Source organism: Cervus canadensis, chromosome 6 (genome assembly GCF_019320065.1).
Source record: "Cervus canadensis isolate Bull #8, Minnesota chromosome 6, ASM1932006v1, whole genome shotgun sequence".
In the NCBI taxonomy this organism is placed as follows: Eukaryota; Metazoa; Chordata; class Mammalia; order Artiodactyla; family Cervidae; genus Cervus; species Cervus canadensis.
This window is the reverse complement of record NC_057391.1, coordinates 39,798,019-39,818,544: the sequence shown is the minus strand read 5'-3', so window position 1 is coordinate 39,818,544 and position 20,526 is coordinate 39,798,019. Positions and strand designations below refer to the sequence as shown.

The window sequence follows — 20,526 nt, the reverse complement described above, 5'->3', positions numbered from 1 at the left end:
AGTGAAAATCAGGGTTATTTGACCACAAACTGAATATTGTTGATAGTAAACAATTAGTTCAGTTCAGTTCAGTCTCTCAGATGTGTCCGACTCTTTGAGACCCCATGGACCGCAGCATGCCATGCTTCCCTGTCCATTACCAACTCCCAGAGCTTTCTCAAGCTCATGTCCATCTTGTCGGTGATGCCATCCATTCATCTCATCCTCTGTTGTCCCTTTCTCCTCCCGCCTTCAATCTTTCCCAGCATCAGGGTCTTCTCCAATGAGTCAGTTCTTCCCATCAGGTGACCAAAGTATTGGAGTTTCAGCTTCAGCATCAGTCCTTCCAGTGAATATTCAGGACTGATTTTCTTTAGGATGGACTGGTTGGATCTCCTTGCAGTTCAGGGGACTCTCAAGAGTCTTCTCCAACACCACAGTTCAAAAGCATCAATTCTTTGGCGCTAAGCTTTCATTATAGTCCAACTCTCACATCCATACATGACTACTGGAAAAACCACAGTGTTAACTAGATGAACCTTTGTTGGCAAAGTGATGTCTCTGCTTTTTAAGATGCTGTCTAGGTTGGTCATAGCTTTTTGTCCAAGGAGCAAGCGTCTTTTAATTTCATGGCTGCGGTCACCATCTGCAGTGATTTTGGAGCCCAAGAAAATAAAGTCTGTCATCGTTTCTATTGTTTCCCCATTTATTTACCATGAACTGATGGGACTGGATGCCATGATCTTAGTTTTTTGAATGTTGAGTTTTAAGCCAGCTATTTCACTCTCCTCTTTCACTTTCATCAAGAAGCAATTAGTAGTTTTCTTATTATTAGGAATCCTTTTAAGAGAAATATATGTTGAAGCAGGATGATACGCCATCTAGGGTTTGCTTTAAAATAATCCAGTGGAGAGAGGAAGACAGAGAGTGGGGTACAGATGAAACAAAATTGGCTGTGTGTTGGTTATTGAAACTGGGTAATACATACATGGGAGTTCATTATACTGTTCATTTTACTTTTGTACATGTTGAAGATTTTCCATTTAAAAAAAAGGGTGTTCCCAGAATGGTAATATGTGGAGCTTCTGATAAAATGGGGGTTCATTATACTGTTCATTTTATTTATATTATATATATCAGTATATTTATTTGTACTGATAAAAGCAAATATAAGTCAGTATATTTATTTTTACCAATAAAAACAAATATAAAACCTTCTGTAGAGGGACATAACTTCAACCCAACCCCCACACTATTCCCCCAGATAAAATCCTGCTGAATAGGAACTTACCAGCAAAAGTTACAAAGCACCATAAGTGAGAGTAAGCAGATAGAATAAATACTAGAATTAGACCCCTAACAATTTAGGGTAATAGTAATATTAGAAACCATAAAGTAAGTATATGCCAGTGAATTAAAAAAGGAAATGAAGTAAACTGAAAAAAGAATAATAATATAAAAAATACCCTAGGCAAATTTAGAAACCAAGTAATCAGAATTTCTAGGAATGAAAAGTATAGGTCTTAAATTTTAAAACTCAAATGATTAAGTTAGACAGCTGGTTAGATCTCCTATAAGAGAAAATTAGTTAATTGGAAGGTAAATCTAAAAAACTGCAAGAACAGTATTGCAAGCTAAAAATGCATCATGTGCAAATTAGAAAATGAACTTATGGTTGCCAGAGAGTGGGGGAGGGATAGTTAGGGAGTTTGGGAAGATCATGTACACACTGCTATATTCAAAATGGATAACCAACAACTAGAAACTTAAAAAAAACATGAAACACTTTATTTAATGGATTCATAGAACTCCTTCACCCTTGTTACGGAGTACTCATGTTATTCAAGTCCTCACAAAACATTTACATGTCCTTTTGTTGCAGTGCAGTTTGGTTGACTATTAATAATAAAAATACCTTATACCCTTCCATCGAGTTTGGAAATTAAGATGGAGTGGTTGACTTGCCCTGTATCACCACTCCCAATTTAAATATGCTCCTGTGAACTTCTATTTTTAGGCTAACAGTAGATCCCATGGTAAGTTTTATAAAATACTAAATTGTCCTATTTGGAACTGGCCAAAAATGTTAGTGGGGTTCCGTGGTGGCTCAGTGGTAGAGAATCAGCCTCTTAATGCAGGAGACATGGGTTCAATCCCTGAGTCAGGAAGATCTCCTGGAGAAGGAAATGGCCACCCACCCCAGCATTCTTGCCTGGGAGATCCCATGGACAGAAGAGCCTGGCGGGCTATCGTCCATGGGGTTGCAAAAGTGTCTGACACACTTAGCAACTAATCAACAAAGGTGTCAGTGGTTGCCTGTCATAGCTATTTTCTAGCCCACGGGATTATGCCTGCCACAGAATAATAAAGCAATAAATACAACACTTCTCAGAAGAATAAATGCCATTAGTTACATATTCACCTGTTGTTTCTAGACATATTTAAGGGTCTAAGACTTGCGTTCCTATTAAATTTAGTTACAAATAGGGCAAAATATGTTGCTAGAAATAACATTAAACAGTTAAATATAGCTAAATTTACAAATATTGTATTTTCTGAATCATTTGTTCTTTCAGCTATTAAAATAGAATTAAAAGTTAAACAAAATTTTCTGGAGACTGAGCATGTATGCTCAATCATGTCCGACTCTTTGTAACCCCATGGACTATGGCCCACCAGACTCCTCTGTTCATGGGATTTTCCAGGCAAGCATACTGGAGTGGATTGCCACTTTCTCCTCCAGGGTGTCTTCCTAACTCAGGGATTGAACCTGTGTCTCCTGAATTGGCAGGTGGAGTCTTTGCGCCACCTGAGAAGCCTCTATTGAATACTTCTTATGTACACAAATAAGGCAGAAATAGGAGTGCTGTGCAAGATTCAATTCTGGCCCTGAAGATGTTTATGGTTTATTTTACCTAAAACTTCGAGTTACAGTATTTACCTCAAGATAAGGGGGAATGCCTGTATGGAATCATGCAAAGAAAAACCCTGGAGTTTCATTAAGTGCTGAATAGGAAACATGAACACATGAAGAATTTGATAATTTAAACATTTCATATGAAATAGTTACTTTAGTTCAACCTAAATTAAGTTCCTTAGAAAAACTTAATCTTGTATATTGTTGTTTACAGTTTGGATTACAGGTTTTGAATACTTGGGCAGGAATGTAGGGGATGTTGAAAAAATAGTTGGTGTTTATAAGAGGAATAAATAAGTATAGACACATTTTAACTAGTTAATTAGCATTAACTTCTCTTTGCTTACAAAGAGTAAGGAGAATATACTAACTAAACCTTTACGGAGAGAAAAGTTTTTTGAACACTCAACATCAGTAGCTGGTCATGCCACTGTGTGTCCCCTCATTTGGCCATCTGCGAGATAAAAGGAGAGGGGCAAGAAAACTCAGAGATGCTCACAACAGCAACAGGGGTATTATCCAAGAAAAGAGAGGAGAGATGCTGTTTTGATGAGTTGAGAGAGTTTATAAACACAGAATTGACCTAAATGGACCACACCCTGGCCAGTAGGCTGTTATATATCCTTACCCTAAGAAAATTCAGCTTCCCATTCTGTCTTTTTGTGTTGTAGTGATGTATCTGATTCTTACCTGGAAATCTTTACAGCTCAGAAATCTGTCCAAATTCCTTGCAGGCTTTAGTATTACGATTACTTACTTTTATTATAGAATTTTTTACCCTCATTGTTATAATTCTTACTTATCTCTCTACAAATGAACTTTTTAGCTGTGTGACTTCTGGCAAGTTGCTTAATCTTGCTATTTTCTTTGCTGTTAAATATAAACTATATCAGCCTCTTAGAGCTGTGAGGATTAAATGAGAGAATTCCTAGCATGGATTAAACACTTGGTAAAAAAAAACAAAAAAAGCTATTATTATCATGATCTTTCCTTAGTTAGTCTGAGGTCCTAGAGGGTAGTACTCTCATAATGTTCTTTGTTTCTTCCTCAAGTGTGTATCTGCATTGGCCCAGAATCATTCAAAATTGTTTAATATCATTGCCTGATTTCTTGCGTCTTGGTGGTATATAAAAGGCACCTGTTTTCAACTGGTTTTCTTACATGGTTTCAGTGGAGGTACTTTTGGACTCCAAAAATATTTTATTCAGGTTTTATCTGTAACTTTTTTTAAAAACTAAAAAGAAAACAAATCTAACTTGTGAACTCAAGTGTTATAATGCAGAACTTTTAGTATTAAAGGATCTTACTGTATTAGGCAAGGTAAAGCAACGCAAGGTTTAATCACCAAGTCTTGTCTGACTCTTTGGACTCCATGGGCTGTAGCCTGCTAGGCTCCTCTGTCCATGGGATTTTACAGGCAAGAATGCTGGAGTGGGTTGCCATTTCCTTCTCTAGGTCATTTCTCTTTAATTGAAGGTTATCCTGATATTAAAGGCTAAACTGTTAAAAATAAAAACAAACTACAAAACAAGAATTTGCTACCATTCGCAAATATTTTTCTCCATAAATTTTAATAGTATTCAACCAAAACAAAACACAAAGATACATAAAAGTCTGTAGCGGCTATAGGAATGTAGCTGACACATATAATTCTTGGTTTCTTTGCTTTGTATCAATTAGAAAAGCCTTATATTCTAATGACTGATTTTATAATAAATTCATTTTGTAAATTCAAATAAAAATACATCTAGTCTGATTAAGTATGGATTTATCTGCTACTTTTGGAAAGAACCCATTTGTGTATTTTAGGCTAAGGATGTATGTTTGACAGGCTACAACTGACAGCCTTTGGCTAATTACAAACTGGTTGGGTTTTCACATAACTGTACACTTAAAAGAGTAAAGACTTTATTGCTTTAAGAATACTTTGAAACCACTGACACATATGTAAAGTGTCCTATCTCTCCTAGTCAGATGACTGCCACTCTTGCTTTTGCAGGGGCCCCGCTGGAGTAAGAGCCCAAGCCCTGGATAAAGATGGAAATCTCATAGACGATTTTGTATTTGATGGAGGCGTTGGGGACATTGGGAATCACATTCTTCATGTGAGGAATGCACCTTCCCCTGCTGCCACTTCTTCGCTTGCAATTTCTGGAATGATTGTAGATGAAGTGCAACAAAGATTTAAATTGTAAATAATGAAAGGAGCTAGGTGTGCATTTTGATCTCCACATTCAGCAACAAGAATTTACTAACTGCATTCTTTAAGAAAATTGGTTTAAAATGTCATTTTTAGGTATGCCATTTAGATAACCACGGAATTTTTAAAATTAGGTAACATGGAAATAACATATTTTTAAAGTCCATGCTCTTTAAAAAGGTACAGTTGTGTCTTTCCTTCTGACTTTGCTAATGATCTATCCTCACAAGATTTGGCTTTTTTGGAATTTCTGGGAACTAAAGCATGAAAAAGTGATTATTCCCTTAACTTTTTGGCTTTATAATCTCTAAGCTTCTTTTGTCTTGCCTAGACAAGAAAATATATTGTAGATTGCAAACCTCCTTTTAATTTCAAAGAGTCGTAAAAAAAGATCACATTATTTAGAGTAACAGTAATTGGGAATTTTAAATTATTGATTAAAAATACATGAAATTTCACATTTTGAAGTAGTTTGAGTGAGATGCTATCTAATCTATATTTGTAAAAAATAACTTTGCAAAAGAAATTCAAAGTATTTATTCTTCTCAGTTTCTTACAATTGACTTGATCTTGGGTCATCTGTAAATCTTAACAACAGTCCACTATGAGTGTTTTGTTTATTCTTCAGTCTTCTGTGCTCAAAAAACCAGAAGAACTTAGAATCCTGACACTGACATGCAGAACTTTGTATTTAAAATAGTATTTACCTCTTATATCTCTAGTCTTCAGTTATACCAAGGTTCTCAAATGTTGACCCGGATCACTAATGATTCATGCCTACTTGACTTTTCTGGAATCCTATAAACCTTTAGGAGGATATTTCTTCATTTTGAGGAAATACGTAATTTTGAGGCATTCACTTTTGTAAACCGCAAAAGTGCCTTACAATCATGTGTATTTCATGAATATTTTAAATTGTTGCCAGTGCCATATTGTCTACTGTGTACTATATATTATATGTGTGTGTGGTATCTATTGAAATGATTCTTATAGTTCAGAATGTTAGAAAACAGAAATATAAATGGAAATTAGAATATGAGAATCTTTTATTACAGAACCACCAATTAGGTGAGAAATTTTCATCCATTCCCTCACATACACTCTCTCCGGATTAATCTTCTAGTCTTAATTTTTTCTTTCCACTCATCCCTAACACTGTGTGATGGATGAGTTAGAAAAATGAGCATTTTGGTGGATAGGAAAACTTATCTGTTTTCTTCCTTTTCACTTCAAGCCAATGATTACATTGATTGAGCTACCTCATTAATTAATTTGAAAGGCTACACATCATCAGCTCATGTTCCAGAATAGCACATTCAGGTTAGGCTGTTATTTGACACTTGGGATCAGCATACATACCAAAAGCAGTTGGAAAGTATTCACAGAGGAAACAAGCCCTAATGATTCTTCATAACAACTGGTTCCTCCAAGAAATGTAACACACAGGGTATTTTCTGTTTCATTACAAGGCTATTTAGAGATGGAAAATACTTAGTTCTCTATTTTATTGACAGTAAGATTGTATATACACTAAGCTGTGAAAGATTGAAATTATAAAAACAACTATCCTAATTAAAGCAACGCTCATTCCATTTGGATCTTTACTATGCCTCCAAAAAATCGTGAAAAAATTATTGAAAGTGTTTTGAATGTGTAGATTATTCTATTTGTAAAACATTTTGTATTTGTCCATAGAATCTTGTTGTGGAATAATGCTATAATATTTTAAAGTTTTGTGTATTTCTAAGACAGAAGAAATGTATATTAATATTAAAAATATTTTAATGAGCCTTGGTTTTGAACATAATTTTTAGTTTCATAAAAACTCTTGGTTCAATACTTGCCTGGCAGGGGAGATACCATAAACATGAAGGTGGTTTTTCCAGTGTGCAGCTCATCTGTTGTATTCCGGATATGCTGACCCTTGCAATGTCCCCAGATGTGGGAAACTTGGCTGCATAATTTGTGGTAGTGGGGGACTGTGTTCACTCTTTCCCCTGGGTTTTTTTTTTTTTTCTTTTTTCTATTTTAATGATAGAGATCCCTCAATAACATTTTCTAGGGGTCCAGTGGTTTGTGTTTATCTAATACTGAAGATAACTTTTTGTGCATCATCCATTTAACATGGGTACTGAATGGTGGTGAATATGACACAGAACATGGAGAAATAAAGATTTAAAAAAAAAATCCTGATTCATATAAACTTTATGTTTGAAACATGAACTATTATAGGATTTAGATAGCAGTCATTGAAAAAAAAGCTTGAATTTGTGTATAACATAAAAATGAGGTAGAGTGTGTTTTGGGTAAAAAGTGGAGCACTTTCCTACCGTGCTCTAAGCTGCTTCAGTCGTATACAAAAATGGCTTTCCATTTGGTAGTGGTGGCAATATCTGGCTGACGTCAGTATCATCTTCATACACAGAGACCCAGGGAACATTAGAGTTCTTTCTCCATGGGCAGGGGGGCAATAAATAAATCATCCTGGAATTTTATACAAAATTATTATTCCTCTAGGGAGGACATTTTTGGTATGCTATCTCTTACAGGGGATTGAGGTTCTGGTCATGAGATGCCCATAATGGTTACAGGGCAGATGATCTGTCTTGAGTGCCTGCTCCAACTTCTTTCCAGCAGGTGGACTGTACAAAGACCAAGTTAGCTACAGCAATGGACCATGAAAGTGAGTGACAACTACATTTATTGTTTCTTGTGGCATAGCTTTGGTTTGCTACTGACTGGCAGCACTTGTAGCTTTAAATAAATTGAAGAAATAGAAGAGAGTAAATGGGAGAAATGTTGAGTAAGTCCTTCTTGAAAATGTTTTTCAGTGGGAGAATATTAGTGGTAAAATTTTTACTGCCTTTTAAAATTTGAGATGTTGAAATTTGAGTTGTCAAATGACTGGGTCATTCAAGTTATCGCCTTAAAACCATTCTAAATTCTAGAAAGACAAGTAAAATTACAATGAGGTGTCACCTCACACTGCTAGAATGGCCATCATCAAAAAGTCTGCAAATAATAAATTTTGGAAAGCGTATGGAGAAATAGGAGCTCTCCAACACTGTTGGTGAGAATGTAAATTGGTACAGCCACTATGGAGAATAGTATGACGGTTCCTTAAAAAATTAAACATAGACTTACCATATGGCCCAGAAATCCTACTCCTGGGCATATATCCAGAAAAAAACATAACTTGAAAAGTTACATGCATCCCAATGTTCATTGCAGCACTATTTACAATAACCAAGACATGGAAGCAGACTAAATATCTGTCAACAGAAGGATGGATAAAGATGTGGTATATATACACAATGGAATATTACTCAGCTGTAAAAAAAAGAATGAACTAATACCATTTGTAGCAACATGGATGGACCTAGAGATTATCACACTAAGTGAACCAAGTCAGACAGAAAGACAAATGCCATATCACTTTTATGTGGAATCTAAAAGGAAAAAAGAAGACAAAAGGAACTTATTTCCAAAATGGAAACAGACAGACACAGAGAACAAACTTATGGTTACTAAAGGGGAAAGCAGGAGTGAAGGTAGTGATAAACTAGGAGACTGGGATTAACATATACATAGTACTATGTATAAGATAGATAACCTACAAAGACCTGCGTAAGCAGCTATACTCAAAATTATGTAGTAACCTATAAGTGACCTATGAGGGGAAAGGATCTGAAAAACTATATATATATACACACACACACATGTGTGTGTGTGTATAACTGAATTGCTATGCTGCACAACTGAATCTTACATGATATTGTAAATTAATTATTAAAATTTTTTACATAAAGTAAATTCTAAAAACAAGTAAAATTACTATCAAGTTATGATAGTATGTTAATTTTAACTCAAATTTATGATTAAGTTTTTGTTACATATCCACAGGTTCTCCCTCTCATGGTATTAGTATATTTAATACTTCTATTTTTTAACACTTGAAGGCGGTATTTCAGTGAGGTTGGAATTTTTCATTTAAAGAAAGCAGCTTTTAATTAATGTTTTGAATCAGTACAACATTCATTTAGTTGAAAATTCAAATCATAAAAAAGTACACAGTGGAACTAGTCACCCAGTTCTCACCCCTGAGGCAGTGAAAATTGTCAATATCTTGTGCAGCCTTTCAGAAATAGATATAATAAAACATTGTCTCCATTTTTAAAATACAAGTGGTAGCGTATTCTGCATACTGTATTATACACACCCTGCTCTTTTCACTTTGCAGCGTTTTTTGGAGAATGTTCAAGTGGCTTGAATACAGTGGCCTAGTATTTTTAAATGACTTTATAGGTTCCATTCTCTGAATTTATTATTTGTTGAACCAGCCCCTTATTCCTACTGATGATTATTTGAATTGTTTATTTCTACTGTGTTTTTCCTTGTTTTGCTGTAATAAACAGTACTGGAATGACTAATCTTGTGCAAAGTCATTTCACATATGACTTTCACATACCTATAGGACATATTCCTAGAATTTATTGGGTCCAAGGGTTTGCAACCTTAAAAACAACAGAATGATCTCTGTTCATTTCCAAGGCAAACCATTCAGTGTCACAGCAATCCAAGTCTATGCCCAGACCAGTAATGCTCAAGAAGCTGAGGTTGAACAGTTCTATGAAGACCTACAAGACCTTCTAGAACTAACACCCAAAAAAGATGTCCTCTTCATTACGGCGACTGGAATGCAAAAGTAGGAAGTCAAGAGATAACTGGAGTAACAGGCAAATTTGGCCTTGGAGTACAAAACGAAGCAAGTCAAAGGCTAACAGACTTTTGTCAAGAGAACACACTGGTCATAGCAAACACCTTCTTCCAACAACACAAGAGAAGACTACACATGGACATCACCAGATGGTCAACACCAAAATCAGATTGATTATATTCTTTGCAGCCAAAGATGGAGAAGCTCTATACAGTCAGCAAAAACAAGACTGGGAGCTGACTGTGGCTCAGATCATGAACTCCTTATTGCCAAATTCAGACTTAAATTGAAGAAAGTAGGGAAAACCACTAGACCATTTAAGTATGACCTAAAACAAATCCCTTAACGATTATACAGTGGAAGCGACAAATAGATTCATGGGATTAGATCTGATAGAGTGGCTGAAGAACTGTGGATGGAGGTTCATGACATTGTACAGGAGGCAGGGATCAAGACCATCCCCAAGAAAAAGATATGCAAAAAGGCAAAATGTTTCTCTGAGGAAGCCTTACAAATAGCTTAGAGAAGCTAAAGGCAAAGGAGAGAAGGCAAGATATACCCATTTGAATGCAGAGTTCCAAAGAATAGCAAGGAGAGATTTAAAAAAGCCTTCAGCGATCAGTGCAAAGAAATAGAGGAAAACAATAGAATGGGAAGGACTAGAGATCTCTTCAAGAAAATTAGATATACCAAGGGAATATTTCATGCAAAGAAGGGCACATTAAAGGACAGAAATGGTACGGACCTAACAGAAGCAGAAGATATTAAGAAGAGGTGGCAAGAATACACAGAAGAACTATACAAAAAAGATCTTCATGACCCAGATAATCATGATGGTGTGATCACTCACCTAGAGCCAGACATCCTAGAATGCAAAGTCAAGTGGGCCTTAGGAAGCATCACTACGAACAAAGCTAGTGAAGGTGATGGAATTCCAGTTGAGCTATTTCAAATCCTAAAAGATGATGCTGTGAAAGTGCTGCACTCAATGTGCCAGAAATCTGGGAAACTTAGCAGTGGCCACAGGACTGGAAAAGGTCCGTTTTCATTCCAATCCCAAAGAAAGGCAATGCCAAAGAATGTTCAAACTACTGCACAATTACACTCATTTCACATGATAGCAAAGTAATGCTCAAAATTCTCCAAGCCAGGCTTCAATAGTACATGAACTGTGAAATTCCAGATGTTCAACCTGGATTTAGAAAAGGCAGAGGAACCGGCAATCAAATTGTCAACATCTGTTGCATTATCAAAAAAGCAAGAGAGTTCCAGAAAAACATCTACTTTTGCTTTATTGACAATGACTTTATTGACAAAGTCATTGACTCTATGGATCACAGCAAACTGTGGAAAAATCTTAAAGAGATTGCAATACCAGACCACCTGACCTGCCTCCTGAGAAATCTGTATGCAGGTCAAGAAGCAACAGTTAGAACTGGACATGGAACAATAGACTGGTTCCAAATCGGGAAAGGAGTATGTCAAGGCTGTATATTGTCACCCTAAGCTTATTTAACTTATATGCAGAGTACATCATGTGAAATGCTGGGCTGGATGAAGCACAAGCTGGAGTCAAGACTGCCAGGAGAAATGTCACTAGCCTCAGTATGCAGATGACACCATCCTTATAGCTGAAAGTGAAGAGGAACTAAAGAGCCTCTTGATGAAACTGAAAGAGGAGAGTGAAAAAGTTGGCTTAAAACTCAGCATTCAGAAAACTAAGATCATGGCCTCTGGTCCCATCACTTCATGGCAAATAGATGGGGAAACAATGGAAACAGTGACATACTTTATTTTTTGAGGCTCCAAAATCACTGCAGATGGTGACTGCAGCCATGAAATTAAAAGACGCTTGCTCCTTGGAAGAAAAGTTATGACCAACCTAGACAGCATATTAAAAAGCAGAGACATTACTTTGTCAACAAAGGTCCATCTAGCAAAACTATGGTTTTTCCAGTAGTCATGTATGGATGTGAGAGTTGGACTATAACGAAAGCTTAGCGCCAAAGAATTGATGCTTTTGAACTGTGGTGTTGGAGAAGACTCGAGAGTCCATTGGACTGCAAGGAGATCCAAACAGTTCATCCTAAAGGAGATCAGTCCTAAATATTCATTGGAAGGACTGATGCTGAAGCTGAAACTCCAATACTTTGGCCACCTGATGGGAAGAACTGACTCATTTGAAAAGGCCCTGATGCTGGGAAAGATTGAAGGTGGGTGGAGAAGGGGATGACAGAGGATGAGATGGTTGGATGGCATCATGAACACAATGGACATGAGTTTGAGAGGGCTCTGGGAGTTGGTGATGGACAGGGAAGCCTGGCGTGGTAAAGTCCATAGGGTTGCAAAGAGTTGGACACAACTGAGTGACTGAACTGAACTGAAGGGTTTGTGCTTTGCAACTAGGATATTGTCACATTGCCTCTGATGGAGACTGACCAGTTTACCAGTCTCACCAACAATGTATCAGAATACCCATTTCCCCGTATTCTCACCAACACAGTGTATAATCAAACTTTCTGATTTGTGCTATTCTAATAGGTGAAGAGGAACTAAAAATCCTCTTGATGAAAGTGAAGGAGGAGAGTGAAAAAGTTGGCTTAAAGCTCAACATTCAGAAAACTAAGATCATGGCATCTGGTCCCATCACTTCATGGGAAATAGATGGGGAAACAGTGCAAACAGTGGCAGACTTTATTTTTTGGGGCTCCAAAATCACTGCAGATGGTGATTGCAGCCATGAAATTAAAAGACGCTTACTCCTTGGAAGGAAAGTTATGACCAACCTAGACAGCTTATTAAAAAGCAGAGACATTACTTTGCCAACAAAGGTCCATTTAGTCAAGGCTATGGTTTTTCCAGTGGTCATGTATGGATGTGAGAGTTGGACTGTGAAGAAAGCTAAGTGCCGAAAAATTGATGCTTTTGAACTGTGGTGTTGGAGAAGACTCTTGAGAGTCCCTTGGACTGCAAGGAGACCCAACCTGTCCATCCTAAAGGAGATCAGTCCTGGGTGTTCATTGGTAGGACTGATGCTGAAGCTGAAACTCCAGTACTTTGGCCAACTCATGCAAAGAGTTGACTCACTGGAAAAGACCCTGATGCTGGGAGGGATTGGAGCAGGAGGAGAAGGGGACGACAGAAGTTTAGATGGCTGGATGGCATCACCAACTCGATGGACAAGAGCTTGAGTAAACTCCGAGAGTTGGTGATGGACAGGGAGGCCTGGTGTGCTGTGATTTATGGGGTCGCAAAGAGTCGGACACGACTGAGCAACTGAATTGAACTGAACTGAATAGGTAAAAAATGATAACATAGTTTAAATTTGCATTTTTTGTTATATGAGAAAGTTGTGCATCTTTAATAAGTTTGAGACATTTTATATTTTCTTTTCATATCCTTTATGTTTTTTTATTATTACACTTTAGTCTTATAAATTTATAGGAACTCCTTTAGATATTAGGGAGATTAACTGTAGGAAATAAGTTGTAAGTATTTTTTCCAGTCTGTCATTTACCTTTTGGCTTAACTTATGTTTTTCTATGGTATACCTTTTCAAAAATAGAACTTATCAAGCTACATTTTATGTCATAGTAGAAAGGTCTTTGTACTCTGAAATTATAAACAGATTATTTTATGGTTTTATTTTTTATATTTAAAAATTTGACACATCTGGGTACAGTATAGGGTATGGATCCAACATGTTTTCCTGGATGGCCCATATGGTTGGGAAACTTCTTACTGGTGTCATTCTCGGATTATCTTCCACATGCACGTGGATCACATTTCTGTTTGTCTAGCCCAGAGATCATAGCTCAGATGCTTGTAGAGACTAGGCAGGTTACATAAAAGGGTGAAGAGTGCCAGGTGGGGAGGCTAGCCAGCTTCAAATGGGATGGCATGCTTTTCTAAAGAGGCAGCCACTACCCCCTGCCTGCTGATCATTCCCTTGGAGGGAGCATCAGGGCCCAGTGTTACCAGATCTTTGTCAAGAGAAGCTGGAAATCCAGATTTTTTACATGAAATCTCTTAATTTTAAAATATTTACATCAGCTTTAAAAAGTTAAATACAGTTCTGGTTGAACAAAATGTGTCTTCAAACCTGATTTGACTCAGAGAAGGGTCCTAATCTCCTCAGCCAAGAATGAAACTTACCAGCTCCACTCTCCTATAAGAAAACACAACCCCAGTCTAGTAGCTGGACAGTCTAGCAGTTTATAGCTGGAGTTCAAGAAGAGAGAGAAAAGTAAAGAGGTCTAGATTAGCCAAGGTCTTTGCCCTCACTTATGGAAAGATTCTTTGGAGAAATACAAGCATTTCACTATTCTACCTTTTATCCTAATTACACGGGAATGTGGATGTGGCCATTCTTTTTAAAGGAAGTATTTCTTATTTACAGTAGTTTCAGGGGTACAACATAATAATTCAATATTTTTTATATATTTTGCTCTTCTTGAACTTACTACAAAACAATGGCTATATTTCCTTGCTGTACAACATATCCCTGTTACTTATCTATTTGAAAAGGTTCTTGATTCAGTGGATACTTGAATTAGAAAAATGATCTCCTAAGTTTTTCTACTCTGCCATTATGCTTTTGCCAAAATGACAAAATGATGCTTGTTTTAACTGCTCTGCTACTGATTTTGAACCAATTTTGAAGTGTGGCACACTGGCTTTTTGAACCTTGTTTTTCCTTATCCTTCCTCAGGGATGGTGGCTGGCAACAATCTATTGTAACTCATGTATGTGTTCAGCATCTTTACTGGGATGAAATTTATGCTAATGATAAAGTTTCCAGAGTCTTCAATTCAGGAGGGCTTAAGGTCTGGGGATCTTTTGGGGTTGCTAGTGAGTAGTGCTGGCCCCAAGGGCGGATCCAGGTTTTGTGGGACCTGGTTTCCATGGTGGCTCAGAGGTTAAAGTGTCTGCCTGGCAATGCGGGAGACCCGGGTTTGATTCCTGGGTCGGGAAGATCCCCTGGTGAAGGAAATAACAACCCACTCCATTCTTGCCTGGGGAATCCATGGACGGAGGAGCTTGGTGGCCTACAGTCCACGGGGTCACAAAGAGTCGGACACGACTGAACGATTACACTTCATTAACAAAACAATGCAAAAATACAGAAAGTTTTACCAAAACGGTATAAAATTTCTGTGAACACATAAGGGCTAGTGCAAGTGAAGGATTTTTAAGTTCAAGCTTGATTAACGCTGCCGTCTGCCTTTTTTGGCCCTACTATGCGCCAAGGACTTTCCACTCCTCACCTTCTTCAGTCCCCACAACACTACGCTATGAAATAGTTACATATACAGAAAAGCCATTAAACAAACACATTAATAAACACATTAAACAAACACATTAAACATCGTGTCCAGCCTGAAAACCCCTTTCTTTCCAACTCTCTAATATTGCTTCCCACGACTGGAGTTCTGGGGCTTGAGGAATGGCATCGAGTCAGGATTGTCGCGGGAAAGAGTGTGTAAAACGCAGTCAGGGAGCTAGGGAGTGTTTCTGAAACTGGCTCTCAGAAAGCGCCCAGGAGAGGGGCACTCGGGAGGGAAGGCCCCCGCGCCCAGCCGGCGCCTCGGCCAGCTCTGCGGCGCGCATGCTCCGTGAGGGGCTGCTCCAGCTACTCCGGTTAATGAGCGCGCGGCGGAGGGGGCGGGCCGAGCCGCGGCCGCTGGGACCTGAGCTTGGCGGCGGCCCTGGGCGCTGTGCGCGGCTGCTGAAGGGGCGGCGGCGGCGGCCGGCACTGTGCGCGCAGGAGTGTGGCTTGCTCGCCCGACGCGCACGGCCGGTCGGTCCCCAGGGCCCTCTGGAGGTGACTCGGGCGGCCCGGGCAGGGCAGCGTTGCAGATTGGGAGGGCGGAGATGAGGCGATGAGGGCACAAGCTACCGTCGCCTCTGTCCGCCTACTACGGCCGTAGCGGGAGTCGGGGCGGGGGCGAGGCCAGCTGTACCCACGCCGGGCTGCGAACCCAGACAAAGGAGGAGCAGCAGCCCCAAAAGCGGGCCAGCGCCGCCGGGAAGGGAGGCCGCCGCTTTAGTCGCAGCCGAGGGCCGCCCGGGCTCACGGGCCGCCGCGCTTCCCCTGAGGACGCTGCGCGAGGCCAGGTCGCGGGGCCGAGGAAGCCGCCCCCGGAGCCCCCGCCCGCCCGCCGGCGCCGCCTCCGAGCCGCCTCGGCCGTAGCCGCGGCCCGGGCGGGAGGCGGCGGCGGCCGGCGAGGCTAGGCGGCCCGCGCCCTGCCTGTCAGATTACCAGCCCGGCCCGTTTCGGCCCGCGGGCCGCCCCCGATGCGGAGGCGCTGCCGCCGGGGCCATGCAGCAGGCGCCGCAGCCTTACGAGTTCTACAGCGAAGAGAACAGTCCGAAATGGCGGGGACTGTTGGTCTCGGCCCTGCGGAAGGTCAGTGCTGGTGCCCGGGCGGCCTCGGGGCCCGAGGGAGGTGCCGGGGCCGAGGCAGGCGGCAGGCGGGCGGGGCGCGAGCCACGGCCCAAGCCGCGGCCCCTCGGACGCTCTAGCGGGGAGCTGCACGACTTCCCCGCGCTCGGCGCCGGAGGGCCCAGCGCTTTCTCTCCGGCCGGCGACGAGGGGCTTCTGATGCCTGTTGCGTCCCAAAGGACGTTTTCTCAAGTTATTGCCTGGCCCCGGAAGGAAGGTTTTGTTATGATCATAAAACTGGATTTCATGTTGCAGTCGTTTCGTCAGGCGACTTCCGCCGTTGACCAATTTGTTGTCCTCGGGCTGGATTCGGGCAAGAGAAAGTCCCGCTGGTATTTAGACAGTTTATAAAACAAAAGCACGTTTCTAGGCCGAGTAATCACTTTTAATTAAATTCTTTGGGGCTGTTCCCTTAGGCAGTTTGAAGGGTGAAGGGTGTCTACTCACTTAAGAGGTTGTAATTTTTTTTTTTTTTCGTAAGATGGATGTGTTTCTCGATTGAGAAATGTCAGTGAGCCATAATATTGCTTGTACAATTCTTGAGGTCAATTTAAAGTGCCTCCTCCCTTCCTGCCATAGGCGTCCCCCTGTTTAGGAGAGATTTCCCCTGTAAAATTTGGTCATTTTCTTTACTGAGTGCAATTTATTACTTAGAACCATTTTAAGTGGATGAAAAAGAAGCAGCGCATAAAAAAAGCAATCTTTTTAGTTTGGGTACATCGCTAGGGTGCATCTGTCCTGTAGATGATGTCAGTTTTCCTTTGAATTTGGGTAATAATCGTACTTTTTTTAAAATTTGTAATAATCATACGTTTTTGTAATAAAGCCTTTTGTAAGGTCAAGACGTTTAAAGAGTGTAAATGGGGGCAGAAGAAGATAAACATACTGAGCATGGGCTTTCCTTGCCATTGATACAGATGTAGTCCCTATTACCTTTTTTGCAAAATAACCAAAGATAAATTTTAAAATAACAAGGAATAAACATTAATTTAAAAGACTACCCCGGAAAGTAAATCTTCATACATTAAATTTCTCTAAGTGAAAGGAAGTAGTAGTATTTTAAAGTAAAAAACATCCCCTCACGTATTTGAGTTTCAGATTTGCCATTTTTTCACGATTCTTAGGAAGAGGTATTGCGTTCCTTGGGCTAAACATCATGTAATATTTTTCAGAGAATTTGGTGGAGGTGGTTAAGAGCAGCTAGACAGTTATCATTTCACAGGTATTTTAGGTGTTAAAGTATTACATTGACCTTCCTTCCGTGGGCAACCCGATTCTATAAGGAGAGGGAAGGAAATGGCAAGTGTGCTGAGTAGTGATAATGAACACTGGCCTGAGTTAAAAGCAAAGAGGGAAATGCTTAGATAGTAATTGAGCCTTCCACCACATAGGCAGAAGTGTGAATGCAGTTATCAGGTAGGCCTATATTGTTGGCTTTGAGGTGTAGGTCTCTTACTTACTAGTATTTTCTGGTAGCTAATAGAATTTGAGTATGTGTTGCATAACTTATTCAATAGGTAGTTTTGACCCTAATAATCCCTCATGCACAGATACAGATTTATATCCTCAGGTTAGTCTGGAAAGAAACCCAGGGTAGCATCCGATCCTAGTTCATTGCTTTGAGTCTGTTATTTTGCATTTGTATGTTGTGCTTGTTTTCATGGAACTCAGATGCCTTGTAGATCTCTATTGTCTTATTCCACAGTTCTTGTATGTCCTTTGCTTATGGAATATATACAGCTAAGGAAATCTGGCCTTTTGAGGTGAATTGAAAAAACAATTTTTATTTAATTTATTACATTACTGTTATTCTAGAATTGAGGTATATTCCCATGGAACACTTTTTTTTTATGTTTTTGGAAATTTTTTGATGTTTGTAATTCCAGATTATGTCCAGTTTTGTGGTCGTGCAGCACGTAGGTTTATAATGCTTGCTAGGTTTGTAGTTCTTGAGTTCAAGGTTCACTCTTTCTTTGCAGGATGAGTTAAATTCTGGTCTGTGCTTGCCACACGTGTCCTTGTACAGTGAGAATTCCTGCCAGTTAGGCAGAGGCTCTGTCTTCACATTCAAGGCATCTAGAACATGGCTTCCTTCTTCCAGCTGACCAGATTATTGCAAACACTACTAGGATTAATACTAATAGTAAAAGCGGCAATAGTATTAGACTACTAAGACTTTTCTCCTCCGGGGGATGTTGCCATCAAACATGTGGGAGCTAGTTTCATTAACATTTATTGAACATATTGTAGGTACTTGGCCCCAAACTGGATCCTAAGAATACAAACATGAATAAAAGCAAGATGCCTTGCTCTAAAAGTGTTTACCACCTAGACTGAAAATTCTAAACTTTGAGGTTTTGGTTTATGTAGAACTCAAAAGTTCTGGAAGAAATATCTGTGTGTGTGAAAAGAACAAGGTTGTTTAATTAGTTCTGCTAGTTCACTTGTGCATTTTGATGGAACCTTCAAAACAGTTAAAATATAATTTTCAGAAAGGTAAAATCAAAACTCTTATGCCAGTATGAAGGAACATGTATCAGTGATTTTGATTCAACTTATTACTTAATGAGGAAACTCATGAGATGCTAAAGCCACTTCATATGAAAATTGGAGGAGGTTAAGTATTTATAGGAAACTTAAAAGGATATCAAAGGTAAGATTGTTGGATTGGACACAAAAATAGTTAATATCCTACAGGAACATAAGCAGTAAGTTTGGGGTTATCTTTCCTGCTGATTAGATTTTGCATCTGTGCCGGACAAAAATCTCTTTAAGTTAATCTTACCCGTTTGTAAAATAGCCCCGTCAGTAGTAATCAAGCACAGTGTTGCACTGAAGAACAGCAAGTTATCTCTTTTGCTTATTTTCAAGTTTTTGTGATTTTTCTGAAAACCATACATATATTTGATAAAGTTACTATATTGACTTTGAAAACGGAAGAGATTGTTTTAAACCAACATTAAATATTCATTTCACTATGGAGAAACATGAACATTGAGAAATAGATTTAAGGAGAAGTAATTTTGGAAATAGAAATATGTTGTTCTTTAACTGTTTTATTGTGCTTTTGTTCTTTACCTGTTAAAACAGAGCTTCACTTAGGGCATTTAAATACATAGAGAACTACAAAGGGTAGAGCAATATGACACTACTAATGGATAATATGTGCATTGTTAACATTACTGCTGAATTATGTATCTTACCTAAAAAGAGCCAGAGACGTAATTGCCCTCATTACTACTCCTGGAGAACATTGAAGCTATCATATTACCTGGAGGAAAAAAAAGAGCGTGGGATATATTTGTAAATGCAGCTTATTACCTGTGTCTTTGAAATGCCTGTGGTACTTTGTGCGTGTGCTATTTGAATAGTGTGCTATTTGAATAGTGTGCTAATCAGTGTAAACCTTTTACATATGGGGAAACATGCCTTAAAATCATTTTAGCAGGTTTTTTAGTCTCTGATATTTTTCTTGTAGATGCCTTTTCTGTAGGATATTATTCACCAGGCTAACCATGGAAAATAAAATTTTCTTATTATCTGTCATTACAAATGTCACAGAAAGCTAGAAAGAATCGGTAAACTTACCTTGTTACTGAGTCTAATTTAATTCAGGTTTAATATTGACCTTCCGCCTCAACCATTACAATTTACTCTTGGATGTCTGTTAAAATTCAAGAGATGTGAGAGAATGTTGGAGTTAATTAATGGCAGTCAATGCTGGGGGTGGGGGCGGAAGAGAAGGTTGAAGGTTTTGATTCAGAAATGCTTTTGTACTGATATCTCTTGAAACTGTTTTAGAAGATTGCATTAGCTCTTTCCTGGGGCCCAAAGAACTCCTGGGAGTTCTTTGAGAAAATGAAATTGGAACCATTGACAGAAGGTCAAGGAAGGCTTCTTTAAGGAAGTAACATTAGTGCTGACTTCTGGAAAATATATTTAAATATTTGTTGAGTGCCTCATACGTGCCAGGCAATATTCTTGATACTGAGGTTGTAGTAAGGTCTGGCTCTCATTAAAAACATCTATTCTCTTAATAAATGACTGTAGCAGAGAGGCCTGGGGAGAGACGGACAGTAAAGAGGTAAACAATTATTTGAAAGATCAATAGGAATTAACTAAACAAACAAAGGGGGAGAAAAGATTGGAGCCCTAGGGTGAGGTAGGACCATGACTTTAGGAACTGAGGCCAAGTGAAAAGGAGTTGACCAAGATGAGAGTCTTAGGTAGACTCAGGTTAAGGTCTCTCCTGAGAATAGAAAATCCTG

The 20,526-nt window shown here is 39.2% G+C and overlaps 2 protein-coding genes and 1 non-coding gene across 4 annotated transcripts in view; all 3 read left to right on the top strand.

Annotated features, from left to right (window-relative positions):
• The window catches only part of L2HGDH (L-2-hydroxyglutarate dehydrogenase), a 47,030-nt gene extending 40,146 nt beyond the window's left edge, over positions 1-6,884 (top strand). The window contains exon 10 of the mRNA XM_043471628.1: positions 4,896-6,884. Coding sequence (XP_043327563.1) covers positions 4,896-5,091 — 196 coding nt within the window. The 3' untranslated portion in view covers positions 5,092-6,884. The remainder of the gene's footprint in view (positions 1-4,895) is intronic.
• A 48-nt stretch (positions 6,885-6,932) lies between these two features.
• On the top strand, positions 6,933-7,096 carry LOC122444481. The gene has a single exon (XR_006270307.1). It is a non-coding gene; the product is annotated as a U1 spliceosomal RNA (small nuclear RNA).
• Positions 7,097-16,097: 9,001 nt separating this feature from the next.
• Positions 16,098-20,526, top strand: part of SOS2 (SOS Ras/Rho guanine nucleotide exchange factor 2) — a 96,684-nt gene continuing 92,255 nt past the window's right edge. Inside the window, exon 1 of one of the 2 annotated variants that reach the window (XM_043471623.1) lies at positions 16,098-16,222. In XM_043471623.1, coding sequence (XP_043327558.1) covers positions 16,136-16,222 — 87 coding nt within the window. In that variant the 5' untranslated portion in view covers positions 16,098-16,135. Of the gene's footprint in view, positions 16,223-18,310; positions 18,316-20,526 lie in introns of those variants that run through there. The other variant, XM_043471624.1, reaches the window with a different exon arrangement.